At 45.1% G+C, this 15973-nt stretch overlaps 1 protein-coding gene across 1 annotated transcript in view; it reads left to right on the forward strand.

Moving 5' to 3' along the window:
* UNC13B (unc-13 homolog B) overlaps positions 1–15973 on the forward strand; it is a 219221-nt gene that overhangs the window by 20249 nt on the left and 182999 nt on the right. The window contains exons 2-3 of the mRNA XM_064439130.1: positions 8435–8464; positions 10576–10675. Of these exons, the coding sequence (XP_064295200.1) occupies positions 8435–8464; positions 10576–10675 (130 nt within the window). The remainder of the gene's footprint in view (positions 1–8434; positions 8465–10575; positions 10676–15973) is intronic.

Consider the following 15973-nt stretch of genomic DNA (forward strand, 5'->3'; position numbering starts at 1 on the left):
TAAAATGATCTGCATGTTTTAAAATTCTGGAATCCTTTTGCAGTACCTAATGGTCATGGTATATTAATTGTATTTTGCCAGTGTAGATCCTGTTCTGTGCTAGTTTTTTAGTAAAATCACCATATCCACATACAAGTTCAGAGGTAAGGGCACTTCTGGGTTTTGGGACCTGCTGTTTTGTGAGTCTCCTCCCTTGCTTTCTCTCTGCAAACCTATCCTGTCCTATCACTCTTTTTCAAATTTTGTTTTCAAACCAACAAATAACAGCTGCCTGATAGTGTTTTCCAGAGAAGCGCTGATGTAAGGATCCTGGAAGAGCAATCTGATAGCTGCTCTGTCTTCAGGGAAGGAACTTGTTGCGGACATCTTTAGTTTTCCTCTTGCATTTTGTTCCCTGTCACAGTTGCTTTCTACAAGTTACATCCATAGTTTCAGTTCCTTTTTTCCTGTCCTGTATTCTGCTAGTAAGATGCTATGTTTTCAGTTTGCGTTTCTTTGAGATACAGGTTTTATTTCCCCCCGCCCAAAACCTCTGTTCACAACTGCAGTCCCTGTGGCATATCTTCTGCAGCACTATTTATAATTTTTTTTAAATTGCTGTAGCATTTTCTTCACCTGTGAATTTCTGTTGATGAAATAGTTCAAGAGTATTTTGAGTAGGTGAGTTCTTGAGCTAAGAAACAAGTAAGAATGCATGTGAAACTCTTCAGGAGGCTGAAAATCAGTGTGCTGTTAAGTCAGTGTGTCAAATCAAATCTGGTAACAGATTAACCTGTAAGCAAGACCCAGATGTCTCTAACTGTCTGAATCTATTTTGTCACTGAAAGTGTTTAGAAGCCTACTTACATTTACTGCCTCTACATTAAACCATCATAGAAGGTAAATTGAATTGTCACTTTTCTGTCACATGAAATACCTTTCAGAGAAGTAGGGTCTTTTAAGAGAATGCTTCTTTTGCTGACAAGGACTGAGTTTTATTAAAAAAAAAAACAACCAACAATTAGACAACCCTTGCCAAAGGGTCTGCAGAGTTAGTCCTCTGCTCCAGGTATACCTTGAGAACGTGGTTTTGACTGGAGTGTTTGCAACCGCCAGAAGGGGTTTCCTACAGAGTTTTTTAATTTGTTCTGTTTAAGTTATCTGGTAACTTTGGAAAGGATGGAAGAAGTGGAGCACTACAAAGCTCTGGTGCAAGCTGAGCTGTGCTGTGTACGCTTACCAAGTTTTAGGCAGAAGCTGAGCTGAAAAGTGACGTTGTCTTCAGGAGCTGTGAAGTTACCTAGTTCACTAAGGTGATCAAACAGTGTGATTGAGCAAAATAGTCAGACATATCTTTCATTTGCTAACTAGTTCAGCACAGAATATTAATTTCGGATTTGCTCAGTTTTGTGTAGATTGGCCATTGCGTTGACCTGCTAGCTCGCCCAGGTTTGTGTGAATGAAAGAGTGGGGACTAATCCAGGTCGCCTGCCACTGTGCTGTGTCCACTCTGATGCCCATGGCTATGGCACTAACAGAGATTTAGACAAGACAATGATATATAGCTTTTATATACAAAAAGCTAGGGTTATTTTTTTCTGGATAGATTTCAGTTATGTTGCTCACCAAAGTTCGGCCCATACAGGTGATGGGGTGTGAGCCTGGGGGTGTGAAAATTCTGGCAAGGATCAGATGTTGGGGTGAAGCTTAGTAAGTGGAACCAGGAGGCAGCTGCAGAGTCCCATTGGGACTGGAAACATCTGTCAGCCCCAAGGTATGGGGTGTCTGGGCTGTGGAGGGAAATAAGGGGGGTGCTGTCCTCTTGCAGGTTGTGACGGTGTGTGCGTGCAAGCCCTGGATCTTAACTGACCAGAGAATCTACTGATGAACAGGGGAGCATCTCGTCAGGTTTGGCAGTGTGGAGGGTTACTGGGATGGGCACTTTATGTAGTGCTTTCCTGGAAATGGTGCTGAAGTTAAATGGGGTTAGTGTTGAGTGTGTCTCCTTTTAGCGCAGGAATCTGGAAAACCCTTCCAAGCAGTGACACGTGTCCCAGCTGCTATCAGTCACTGCGCAGTGGGCGGAAAGGGTGGAGTGACTGTTAGAAAGCTGTTTGTTGGAAATGTATTGTAAATCAAATGAACTTGGTAGTTTTGTGTGTCTCTGGACAGGGTAATGAATTTGCAGATCATCTGAGCAGGAGGATGCTAATTCATGTGAATTAGGAGGGATTCTAATTAATTCTGAAGACATCTGGCAAAATGGAAATCCCTTGGGTAGATCAATTTGCTGTCACAGGCAACAGAATTGAATGTCTTTTTTTTTTTTTTTTTTCTGTCCTTCCTGAGAAAAATCCAAGGATGACAGTAGTTGCTTTTTAGATGTGGTTGGTTGCTGAAGTGAGCACACCTTCCCTTGGTTTGACATGATTCCCAAGGCCTTGAGAAAGGAGAGTCAAGTTGTCCTGTGCTCATTTAGAGTGGTCAAACTGAAGAAAGCTCTTTGCTACATGAACAGGAACTGCAATGTAAAAGTGTTTGGTTTTTTTTTTCATTTTGTTGAGCTATTAAAAATTAATAAACTCATATTGTGTCCATTTAGTCTGGCCTACTTATTAAGCAGATCTGTTCAGCTGAGGTAAATTTAGTGCTATTGATGGCTTGCTTTGGAGGCTGTATAGATTCTTCCACTGTTGTCTCAGTCAAACAGGTGATGAATTTTTTTAAGGACTATTTCAGGTATTAAGTGAGAAAAATTCAGCCCCTAGTAATTCTTCAAGTACTGATAGAAATCTGTGCTGTGTTCCTGCTCTCTGCCAGTTACTGAGGAAAATGGCCTTTTGCAGTGACTCTTCTTTCTGGCGGCAGAGCAGTTTTCTGGTCAGCCGAGCCCTCCATTCACATTATAACAAAATATTATCCTCTGCTTTCTGGGAATGTGGTCTCAGCTATTATGTATGTTGGTACACGAAGGTACCCACTGTGTTTCTGTCATGTCCTTCTCGAAGGGAATATGCTGGTGCATAAAGTGCTCTGTTCCCTGCTCGAGTGGAACAGTGTTTACATATCAACCAGCAGTTTGTTTTCCCTGGCAGAAAGACAAAGCATAAAGTAATAAATGTGACTTAAGTCTCTTGTCTTTCAGTGGCCCGTGAGGCTGAAGGAGTCTCTCGGCTGCGATAACCACGCCAGCTCAGCCAGGCTCTGCTGTGAGGAGATGGAGCGCAGGCGGATCCTGCTCTGGGCTCTCTGCAGTTAGAGCAGAGGCTGTCAAGGTGCTGCTGAGTGCCGGTGGGTCCCTGGGACCTGCTGTGCCGTTATTCTTCGTCTGAGCTAGTTCAGGAAAATCTTTTCCTTCTGAACATAACTTAGCTCTGAATATATGTGAATGTAGTGGACCCTTCCTTTTTAAACCTGTCCCAGGCTGGGAATACCAAGGTGGCTGTGACATGCTGAATCCTCATAATGGGCTCAGAAAACCATTAAACTGCTGTTTTATCCAGCTCTTAAGAGTTATGAAGGGATGAGAAGAGTTTCATGGCACAGTCAGTACTGCTGCTCAGCTGTGGCAAGTGCCATTGCTTTTAACAGCATACTTCTGATGCTGCTGGTCTTTTATAGGGATCATGGGAAAGAAAACAGTGATAGTTAAAATCATAGGTGAGGTCACTGCATGGCCTCTGCTTCTTCCAGCCTGGAGGGTTCCTTGCCCTTGGGTAGGAGGTGAGGTGGTGCAGGGGCTCTACATGTAAAGTGCTTTGATTTCCAGGAGAGGGGATGGTACCTGTGTGTCAGGGTGGGATCCACAGGGACAGGACAGTCCTTGTTAGATGTGCCAGTCTTGCGCCACTTGCCAGTTTCTCAAGGATTTTTATATATATAGCTTTCAAGAAGTGAGTAGGTGGTGCTGAGTTTCTGACTCTGCAATGAGTACATGTGCTATACCTGTTGGTGGAGGGACAGCAAAATCATTACCAAAGGCTCAGTTTAGAAAATGTTACAGACCTGAAGGGCTTAGAGGACTGCCCTAGCCAGCGCTCCCTTCCCAGAGGGATTCCTTGCCTTCTGTGTGTGTGCTGCAGGGTGCACACCGTGAATTTGGTGTCTTGGGTAGTATGAGCATTTTGCTGCAGTCTCTTATTTCAGTTGCTTAAGCAACCTTTGCACCTAGTGCTGCGTATCACTGTGCACTGAAGTCTGAGCACCTGGAAGAGGAGAGAAAAACAGAGTGAAATGGAAATATGTATCGATTCTGCTGTTCAACTGGGGATGGTTACTGTAGAAGTTAGAGTGCTTTTGAAAACATATTAACACTGCATTCGAGTTTCACAGGGAAGAGGAAGCCATTTGTCAAACCGCTGATCATGAAAATGCTTTTTGAATGCTCTGCTTTCAGCGTTGCATTCTTTTTAAGAGCACTAATTAAACTGCATCCTTTCCTCCTTCTAATTTCTCCCACAGCCCCTCTATGGCACTTTCTTGGCCTCCAAGTAAGGATGTAGATTTTGTTGTAACGTGGTGAGTGACCGGCTCATAAGTCATGCTGGATTTAGTTAGGATGTAATCTTTTGGCCATCTGCTCAGGCACTCCCTGTGTCTGCATCCTTCTGATTTGCAAGCAAATGTTAAAGGTGATCTCGAATCTACAGATGTTCAGAACACCCAGGTCCCCTTTAACTGAATATGATTGTGTTCCTGCGTAAGAGATTTGAGCAATGTGTTGTCTGAAACTCGCAGTAATTTGGCATGCTTGATTTTAATTCTTTGGCTGGTGTATGGGGCACCTAGTCAGGAAAAAATTAGCCTTCAGATTGATTGAAAAATAAGTGGATAGCAAGAATTTATCTGTAGAATTGAGTTTAAAAATACTCTGAGAGAAGTTCTGCTGTTCTTTTTCCACCCTGCCATAATGATTCTGGATCTTTTTTGCAATCTCTGGCCTGTATTTTCCTTTCATAGTCTTCAGGCGTCTCTCTGACTCTCCAGCCTTTTGTAACTGGCAGCTCTAAAGCATCTGAAATCCTGTTGTGGCTTTTTTTTTTTTTTTAAAGTTGCAGGCAAGACTTCAACTTAATATTTTTCTTGTCTGTCTATTTAGAGTAACACCAAAATGGTGAGAGATTGCCAGAGGAAAAAAATCTCTGGATGAATGCTTACATCAGTTTTCAGTGGTTTTGTATCTGTCTGTCTAATTTGCATCTGGTTATTTCAGTGCAACCTTTCTGCTTTCTAATACCTCCTTGAATTGAGGTGCAATAGCTGTGTCTCTGATAAGCCCAAGTCATTTTTAGTGATTAAATTAGTATTTGCTTGCGTGGTGAGAGCAGGTGCACCTCTGTGCATCTGTATCCTGCAGTGCTCACACATGTCACTGCAAAGCACTAGGTCTCGCTTTCCTTTCTGATTTTCTACTGTTTTCATTCCCTCCCTGGTGTCGTTCCCATAGTGTTGAAGTGGCATTGAAGAAGGATTGCAGTTCAGCATAGTTCAATGTTTGCCTCTGAATGGCTGGGCTTTGTGCACTGCCCAGTTTGCTGAGAGAAGCCGTTTGAAACGGCATGAAATTTAACATTTCCAGATTCTTTAAAAATGTGGCTTCCCCAGAGCCCAGAAGTGCCTGTGAGATAAATGGGAGTGAGTCAGGAAATCTCTGATCCAGACCTCTGGTTTACTCTGTCTCTGGGATTTTACTTCCCAGCAGCACAGAAGCAACTGTATCTGTGAAACTTGGTGTTGCTCAGTGCTTTGGAGAACGGTTTCCTTTTCTGATACAGATTTTATTTTCTAAAATGTACATGTTTTACACGGCTTGATTTCAGCCTGCTGTCCTCCTGTACCTGGATAGCAATGAGTTTTCAGGCTTTGTTTCAACAGTGAGTAATTAACTGTTAATGCGTCAGGCTTCTTCACGACTTCATTACTCCTTTGTGTCCTTTCTTGAGTGGCGTAGAGAGCTCTAAGGCGACAGAAGGAGCAGGTGCAGGTACAAAAGTTTCCTCAGGGAAGTTAACTTTATTGTGCTTTTCCAAAGCTGTGGTCCTTCAGCAGAGGCATGGTCATGCTGTTCTACGCATTGCACCTGACCCGTGAATTCCCCAGGCTGACAAATAGGCTGGGTCTTGGCAGTGTCGAACAGCTCTTTCCAGCTCTGAGCTCCCTGACACTCACCCTGTTGTACGTGGAATCCTGCAGTCTCACAGCCAGCCTTGATCCCGAGTTATTGTGGGAGCTGTACCTTTGCAATGATTTTCACACACCCCTAGGAAGTGCTTTCCATTGTGTTAACAAAATCAACATATTTCCAAGTCGCTTTTCATGGGAACTTTTTTGTGTTCATGGGAACATGCTGGGTAAACTTGCAGATAGAGGAAGAGTTACTGGTGAGATAAGACTCCCATGTTTGCGATCCAGCTCTTATTTATAAGACCTGCTTCTGCAACTAAAGGTGTAATTTATTACGAGTGGGTTGTCTAGTGGCATGGATTTCATTGCCGGTAGGTACTAAACATGCAAGACTCTATTCTTGTCCATTTTTGGTGGGCCCATGTTAGGCTTGTGATCTTTATTTAGCCTTGCTGCTGCCCCAGGATATCCCTGTTGCTGCAAGCCCTGGAACAGCTCTTGCTGAAGCCCCACATGGGCACTCCTTTCAGCAGGGTTTGCTGCCTTTCCACAGATGAACCTCTTAATATTTAGAGGTTAAGACCACGATGTACAGACAGCATCTGTCGCTTTGCATATCACTTGCTACAGAGACGGTGTCTCGTCTCTGTGTCTAGGAGCCATTGACCCACTCTGGCTGCTTTTTTGACAAATAATACCAAATTTCTACACTGGGGTTGCCTCTGCTTCTCTGCTAATGACAGTGAAGCTTGTTACAACAGGGAGAGAGACCAGCTGAGGCTTGCTGTGCATCCCCTGCCCTCTTTCTCCTTTTTTCAGTCCCTCAAGCACATGTGCTTGCTTCTTTGTCTCCCACCTCTTGCAAAGGGTGGGCGGAGAGGGGAGGATCAGAGATAAGCTGGTGTCTGCCCACTCCAGGACAGTATTTCATTAAAAGCCTGCTTTTGTGTGGTATCCAAAGGCACCTAGTAAATCAGTAAATTGCCATACCTGTTTCTCAGTGGTTAAACAGACTGATTGATTTGGAGATTAAAAAGGAATCTGCATCTTCAGTCATCAGGAACACTGGCCCCCACCATTGTATGTTTCCTTGCACCATTAGGTTTACCATCAGGAATTCTTCAGGCCCTGAACCTGGGAAAAAATGAACCTGTTTATTTTAGACTTAAAGGCTCATGGACCTTGGCAGTCTAGGTAAAAGCTATAGCTCTTCTGACTTCGATTTGAGATGACTCAGGCTTGTATTATAACTGGTGCAGCATTTCCTTCATGCAGACACCTACCTGGACTGCAAATGCTTGCAAAGGAGAATTTCTCAAACAGCAAGGATGTTCTCCAATATTACATGCCATTGTAGCACTGTGTACGTAACTGTGCAAGGGCTGTTATTTTATTTTATTTTTTACTGTTCCTTTCTAGAACATTTATCTTGGAGCTTAGACTCTGTAAGCTTTTTGTAAGTGTTGGGTGCTCTTTTCTGGAGGGAACTTCACTACAGCAGTTGTTAAATATTTTTGCTCTCAGGTGTATCTTGCTTCCTAGCTTGTTAAATATGTTTTCGTCTCAGTGTTGGTTTTCCACAGGGAAAACTAGCTGGAACCTAGAGATGTCTTCTCTTAGTGCCTACACTTAGCAATACCAGTGAGGATATGAGCTTGCAAAAGAGAACTGTAAACAAAATCTCCCCTAGGTCGACATGGACCTTCTCCATCCGCTGAGATAAGAGCCAGTGCTGTTTTATGTTCTAACCATTGTTTTTGATACGTACTGTCCTACAGAGGAGAGCTTAGAAAAATGACATTTGATTTTAGACTGCTGCTTGTTTGGCATAGCAAGTTAATTTGATTTATGGATGTCATACTGTAGTGCTACTATTCAGGCTTGATTATTTTCAAGTTGTGGTTGAAAGTCTGCTCTGCACTGCTGAGGAGAAATTCTTTATTTTTAGAGAAGTGTTTATTTCTTCTAGAGTGTCTGTAACTTTGTAAATTAGGCGGTATGAAATGACATCTTGCTAAGCAGCAATAACTTCTGGTTGCAAAGGACTGGTTTTGAAACTGCTTTGCATTAGTAACATTACATTGCTTTCCACGTGTTAATCCTATGATTATTTTTTAAATGCATTGATTTAAAGAGGTGGGGTGGAGTACAGAAGATGTTTTGCCTCCAGATCCGTTAGGCTGTTAAAATGAGTGAGGATTTCCAGCTATCAGTCCTCTTCTGGGGGATGTTGTCTGATTACTGCGATGCCCTGTGACACACTCACTCAAATGAAACTGTAGCAGAAAATCACTAAGAGTCTCCTTTTTTTTTTTTTTTTTTTTTTTTACAGTAAAAAAAGCGAAACTCCAAGGACCACCAGGTAAGCCATGCTCTATTACTTGTTTGCAGCAATAGTGACACCTGCTCGCTCGCTCCTGCTCATGCTGCTCCCTCCAGTTTTCATCTACCTCCTCTCTGCTCCTCCACGTTCTCCTTAGCAGTGACAGAACCTACCCTGAGAGTCCAGGCAGCCTAAGTTAGTATAAAGCTTGAAGATGTGACCTGGTGTCACAGTGCTGTGAAACCTCTACCTGCTCACCTCACTTGAACAGGTGATGGATGAGGAAGGATGTTCCTTTACTCTCACTAATTCCCACCCCACACTGCCCTTTCCTCTTATCCTTCCTTTGTCCCTGTCAAAAACAAGATCTGAAAATGTCCACTGAGCAGAACTGCTGTGTGCCTGTCTGGATTCACTGGCTCCTTTATCCTAATCGGGGTTGCTGGATTGTACCACAGAGTAATTCATGGTCTTCATGTGGCAGTCCATAATCCAGGGCTGTGTTTGGGATTGAAATCCCACCTGCCAGGTTTTGTGTCCACAAAATAAAATCAAAGCGCTGGTGACACCCAGCATTTACCGTCGACACAACAAACGTTTCACTGTGGTTCATAGCTAGCAAGGAAATCCTTAGCAGGTAAATATGTTTATGGAATGAAATTTGATGTACAGTTCACAAAAGAATAAGCAGTTTGCTTCTGGAATAACACCTATTTAGGTGTTTAGATCTGAAGCAATTGCACAGCTGTATTCATGACTTACTTGTTCAGCTTTATTCTCATGATATAGCCATCCTCAGGTTATAGCTGAAAGCTTCCCTGGTCTCCATACCCCATGTCAGGTCAAGATTTGTGTGTGCACTGACCTTGAATTTCCTGGGAAGGAAAGCTGAGTGCCCAGAATGGAAGAGAGACTGTGTATTTTATCTTTTCTCTAATCAAGAAACCTGCTCACAGCTGCAAAATATTTGTCCTGTAGTCTAGATTTAACTCAGCTGAAGCATACAGTTTCACTGACAAGCCCATTGTCCTAGGAGGATGCAAGTGGTGTTGCTAGATATGAGGGAATCTGACTTTCAGTGACTCCTACTTCTTCCTGAGCTTCTGGATCGTGTTTCCCTTTCATCCCTTTCTGTTAGGATATTGGAAGCTAGATGCTGGGACATGCTATAGTAGCCCACAACAATGATGTATGTGAATTTTGGTGATATTAAAGTGGACTGTGATCTAACTTATGCTGGGAATAGTTGCAACAGAACATTGAAGTAATGAAATGAGTACACTGCTTTCTAGCTACTTAGCATATGTCTTGTTCCAGGCTTGATGAAACTGATAGGTCTGAGGTAGTAACTCCCCTTAAAAGTGTATTTGTTTGTTCTCAGAAGCTGATGTTCAAACTTTGTATGTGTCTGTGCTTGGCTGCTTTTGGTTTTATTAGCAAATAGATAGCAGCAACTAGGAAAAAAAAGTTGTTCCATGCTTTTTCTTCAGATTGAAAATAAAAACCAAAACACCTAAACACAGCCCGTTTTGTCAAAATGTGAGTTTAACATGGTGGTTCTAGGTCAGCAGGTTTAAGCAATTTTAGCACATTTAGCATAAATCGTGGTATTTTACTTCTGCACCTGACTGGTCTGTAAAGTTATTTGTGGACTCATGGGTGGGAAGCCAGGCTGGAACTGGGAGAGCATTTGGGTCAGAGGGGAAGAGATGATCCTATCAGCCCAAATGCTTCTTGCTTGTATGCTTTGCAAGTTTGTTTTTTGCTCTGCATAGTCTGCATGATGTGCCTTATTCCTTCAGACTGCCTCTTCTTCCTCTCATGTGCATTTCAGTAAGCAACATCTTACCCACAAAGTGTCTGTTCTTCAGGATTTTACAGTGTTTCTTTGACCCTGACTTACTGCAAATGCTTAGTTGCGTTTGTTTGTTTGCTTGTGCATGAATTCTTAAAAACCTGTGATTGAAGATTTGATGGCAGGTGAAAAAATCTTGAACATTTGGCCCCTTAATTCAGTGATGTCTTCCCATATGGGCTTTTTGTTTTGCGCCTCCCTGGGATGTAATGTATGTACTGAAAACCTTGAAGTGTTGTGCATATGTGATGAAAGGGTACAGTGGAGGAGATAATTTTTGCCTCTTGTTCCCCAGATAAATTCAATACGTATGTGACCCTGAAAGTACAAAATGTGAAGAGTACGACGGTAGCTGTGCGAGGTGACCAACCCTGCTGGGAACAGGACTTCATGTTGTAAGTACAGCATTGTGCAGCGATGACATGCTTGTGGTTGAGTCCTTTCACAGCGCTGACGTTTATATGGAGCTGCTGTTGTGTTGTATAAATTGGGGTACTTACTTAAGTAGAATGCACAAACCTGGTGACAGCCTAAAGCACTTGCTTTTCTGCTGTACACACTGACCGGTGCTGAAGATGTGTGTTGGAAGATTGTCTTTGCTGGTGCCACAGACTGTCTGGAGTAGCCTGTGTCCTTTAATTGTACCAGGTTGTCTGGATTCTTGTCCTTAGACCTGTGTGTCAGGGTGCAGCAACGGCTGGGTGCTCCAGCAGGGATGAAGAGCCGGAAGCAGAGTGTGGTAGGATGGCTGGTAGGGCAGGGTCCTTTCCAGCCAGGCAGGCCTAAGGACCAGACCACTGTCTGATGAGAGGTCAGGTCATAGGAGAAGTTAGTAGCAATGAGACAGGTCTGAGGTCAATTTGGGTGTGCAAGTTAGTAACTCAGGCTCAAGGTTGTGGCCGGTATGATAAATCAGGGTCAGACGTACTCCAAGCAATTGCCAGTCAGGACCATAGTGACAAGGCAAGTCTGAGGCTGAGTTGGGAAGTCAGTCTGTGGGTTGGGTCTGGATTGGTCTAGCTTTAAACTAGATGCGAAGGGTGAAGGGGATAAAACCAGGCTTGCTAGGGATGAGCCTGGGGATGGCATGCCTGTGTTGGAGAAGAGATCAATAGATCAACTGAAGTGCAGTTACATCAACGCACGCAGCATGGGCAATAAACAGGAGGAGCTGGAAGCCATTGCACGCCAGGGAAACTACGATGTGGTCGCCATCACGGAAACAATTGTGTGGGATGACTCACACAACTGGAGCGCTGCAATGGATGGCTACAAGCTCTTTAGAAGGGACAGGCAAGGAAGGAGAGGTGGAGGGGTAGCCTTGTATGTTAGAGAGTGTTTTGACTGTCTAGAACTCAACGACAGTAATGATAAGGTTGAGTGCTTATGGGTAAGGATCAGGGGGAAGGCCAATAAGGCAGACATCCTGGTGGGAGTCTGTTGTGGACCACCCAACCAGGATGAAGAGACAGATGAAGTACTCAAGAAGCAGTTGGCTGAAGTGTCAGAATCTCTAGCCCTTGATCTCGTGGGAGACTTCAACTTACCAGATATCTGCTGGAAATACAACGCAGCACAGAGAAAGCAGTCTGGGAGGTTCCTGGAGTGTGTGGGAGATAACTTCCTGACGCAGCTGGTAAGCGAGCCAAGCAGGGGAGGTGCCCCGCTGGACCTGCTGTTTACGAACAGAGAAGGCCTGGTGGGTGATGTGGTGGTTGAGGCTGTCTTGGGCTCAGTGACCATGACATGATAGAGTTCTCGATTCTTGGAGAAGTAAGGAAAGGAGTCAGCAAAACCACTACCCTGAACTTCAGAAGGGCAGACTTTGGATTGTTAAGGTGTCCGGTTAACAGAGTCCCTTGGGAGGCAGTCCTGAAGGGCAAAGGAGTCCAGGAAGGCTGGGTGTTATTAAAGAAGGAAGTCTCAAAGGCGCAGGAGCAGGCCGTCCCCATGTGCCATAAGTCGAGCAGGCGGGGGAGAAGACTGGCTTGGCTGAATAGGGAGCTTTGGCTGGAACTCAGGAAAAAAAGGAGAGCTTACCGCCTTTGGAGGAAGGGGCAGGTGACTCAGGAGGACTACAAGGGTGTTGTGAGGTTATGCAGGGAAAAGATTAGGAAGGCAAATGCCCAGTTGGAAATTAAACTGGCTGCCACCATTAAAGATAACAAAAAATGTTTTTATAAATAACATCAGTGACAAAAGGAGGGCCAGGGAGAATCTCCCTCCTCTGTTGGATGCGGAAGGTAACCTTGCCAGGAAAGATGAGGAGAAGGCTGAGGTACTTAATGCTTTCTTTGCCTCAGTCTTTAAGAGTCAGACTGGTCATCCTCAGGGCTGTCAGGCCCCTGTGCTGGGAGATGGAGATAGTATGCAGAATAAAGTCCCAGTTGTTGAAGAGGTGGCAGTCACCGAGCTGCTCTTTCACCTGGATGTTCACAAGTCCATGGGGCCGGATGGGATCCACCTGAGGATACTGAGGGAGCTGGCAGAGGAGCTCGCCAAGCCACTCTCCATCATTTATCAGCAGTCCTGGTCAACCGGGGAGGTCCCAGATTACTGGAAGCCAGAGAATGTGATGCCCCTGTACAAGAAGGGTTGGAAGGAGGATCCAGGGAACTACTAAGTTGGAGACAAGCACACTGTATTGGGTTTATGTGGCCTGGTTTTAGTAATGGGGTGGGGCTACATGGGTGGTTTCTGTGAGAAGCCACTGGAAGCTTCCCCCATGTCTGACAGTCAGTGCCAGCCAGCTCTAAGATGGACCTGCTGCTGGCCAAGGCTGAGCCCATCAGCAATGGTGTTGGCACCTCTGGGATAACATGTTCGAGAAGGGGGGGGAAAAAAAGCCCTGTGCAGCTGCAGCCAGAGAGAGGAGTGAGAATATGTGAGAGGAACATCTCTGCAGAAACCCAGGTCAGTGAAGAAGAAGTGGGAGGAGGTGCTCCAGGTGCCAGAGCAGAGATTCCCCTGCAGCCCGTGGTGAAGACCATGGTGAGGCAGGCTGTCCCCCTGCAGCCCACAGAGGTTAGCGGTGGAGCAGATATCCACCTGCAGCCCATGGGGGACCCCACGCTGGAGCTGTTGGATGCCCAAAGGAGGTTGTGACCCTGTGGGAAGCCCACGCTGGAGCAGGCTCCTGGCAGGACCTGTGGCCCCTGGAGAGAAGAGCCCATGCTGGAGCAGGTTTGCTGGCAGGACGTGTGACCCTGCAGGTGACCCACGCTGGAGCAGTCTGTTCCTGAGGGACTGCACCCCGTGGGAGGGACTCATGCTGGAGCAGGGGAAGAGTGTGAGGAGTTCTCCCCTGAGGAGGAAGGAGTGGCAGAGACACTGTGTGATGAACTGACCACAACCCCCATTCCCTGTCCCCCTATGCTGCTCGGGGGGAGGAGGCGGGGAAGATCAGGAGTGAAGTTGAGCCTGGGAAGAAGGGAGGGGTGGGGGGAAGCTGTTTTTAAGACTTTTTTTTTTTTTCTTCATTTTCTTACTCTGATTTTGATTGGTAATAAAATTAAACCAATTTCCCCAAGTTGAGTCTGTTTTGCCTGTGACAGTAACTGGTGAGTGATCTCTCCCTGTCTTTATCTTGACCCATGAGACTTTCATTATATTTTGTCTCCCCTGTCCAGCTGATGAGGGGAGCGAAAAAGTGGCTTTGGTAGGCACCTGGCATCCAGCCAGGGTCAACCCATGTTAGGCACCTACAACATTGCTTAGGCCTGTAGCTGAGCTTAAATGCAACTCCTGGGCCACAGGAGGAGGGCGTGGGTGAGGACACTGTTGAGGCTGGCCAGGGCCTCAACATGGTGATCCTGGTTAGCTCAGTGTGAGAGCTGCTCTTATGTGTTGATGCTTTCTGCCATTGGCCTGGTGCCCATGCATGAGTTTTCCAGCTCTCCCGGTGTAGCTTGAGGAGCTGCCAGTCCCTGCCATGAACAGCAGAGCCAGTTCCAGCTCTCCCAGGTTTTCTGGTGCAGTTGGCACCTCTGACTTGCTCTGGTTCTCATAGTCCTGACATGTAGCTAGGGATTTCCCAGTATCTTTTAGGATGGTGGTTTTCTTGCTGGTGGATGAACGACTTATTGATATATTGCATCTGCTTATGTTTCTATAGCTTTGTAAGACAAAGTGAATTAAATTTACTAAATCCTGGACTCCAAGTGTTTTTCTCTGAACCTTCCATGGACACTGCTGTTGCGGGGGAAATGATGTTGTGCTCATCTTGTGGAGTCAAAGCTCATGCTGCTGTTTTTGACTGGATCTGAGGTGTTTGCATAGTATCTCTAGCAAGAGACCCACATGGGATTTTTTGTGTATGTTTCCCGATCCAGCAGCAGTTGGTTCTCCTCTGCCAAAAGTGGGAAGCTTTTGCCTCTGGGTGAGGAACTCACCTAGGTCAGTACAGTGTTGCCATCATAGCTGTGCTCCCATCTCCCTTGTTTTGTGACGTCCTGCTTTCGGAGCAGCACGTGAGGTGTGTGCTGCTTCACAGAGAGTCTGGAGCCTATCCTTGGGCATGTGGTGAAAAACTCGTGCTCCTGAATGCCACTGTCTCTTCAGCTCTGCAGTTCCTGGTCACGCAGAGGCAGTGCCTATCACTGACGTAAACCATGCAGGACTGGGGTAAGGCTGAGGCAGGGAATTGTACCTGTCTGCCAGATCACATGCCCATACCCAAACTACTAACTCATTCTTTCTGTGATTTGTGTTCAACCTGTGGGCAGGAACTAGCTTTAAACATGGCCAGCTACAGAGGAGGCTGCTCACCAGTGATTTAAGGAAGGCAGTTCTTTGTGTTGGATGATGGCCCTCACGGTCGCTCCTCCTCCTTCCTCTCAAACAGCTCGTGCAGCTGCTTTCCGATATCAGCTGGGAGCTTAGTTAGCATGCTGTACGGTCACTGTGCTGCTCCGTAATTAGTTGCTAGGGGATATGAAAGCAGCATATTAGCTGAACTCCCTTACTGTTATTGTCCCTGCTTTAGCCAAGCAACAGCACAGCACAGTTCTGATGTTTCTTTTTAAAAAAAGTTACACGTAGCAGGGAACGTGTTTTGCATGATCCTGTACGTTAAGTTGTCCCAGGAGAAATGATGCTGATATTCCAATACTGCTGTTCACTGGTTTGCTCTTTTTGTTTCTGAAGTTGGAAAAGCCTTTTGAACAGAGTAGTTTTTCCATGAGGAAAGATGCTTTTAGTGTCTGTTTGTGTTTACCTTTTTTATGAGGCGTAGTAGAGGAACAGACTGCAACCAAGAAAACACTTTCAATCTATGTTTGTTGTTTTTGCTTCCAAGCTCCTTGTGAGACATAACACTTCAGAATTTGGGGCTCTGGGGATGTTTGAGGTTTGCTTATTTACCAGACCAATAAAGCACTTTAATGTCTTTTTTGAGAACATCTTCTAATTTTGAAACAGCTTAAAAGCATATTTGCAGCAAGCACCTATTGAGTGAAGGTGCAAACTGATGTTTAGAACATGATGATTGAATCGGTGTGGAAGTTGTTAGAAATGTCTTTCACTTGAATTCTGTGTGTGTGGAAAGGGAGGGACACCAAATTCCAATCTCAGCTCTTTTGTTCTTTGAAGCTGTTCTGTATCTAACCGGGAGGTGGAGAAAGGGAGACACAAAGGCAATCAGAGCCACTGTAGGGAAAATCTTTTTATGTTTTGCTCTTATCTGGTGACCTGTG

This window comes from Phalacrocorax carbo, chromosome Z, assembly GCF_963921805.1.
Source record: "Phalacrocorax carbo chromosome Z, bPhaCar2.1, whole genome shotgun sequence".
NCBI classification, from domain to species: Eukaryota; Metazoa; Chordata; class Aves; order Suliformes; family Phalacrocoracidae; genus Phalacrocorax; species Phalacrocorax carbo.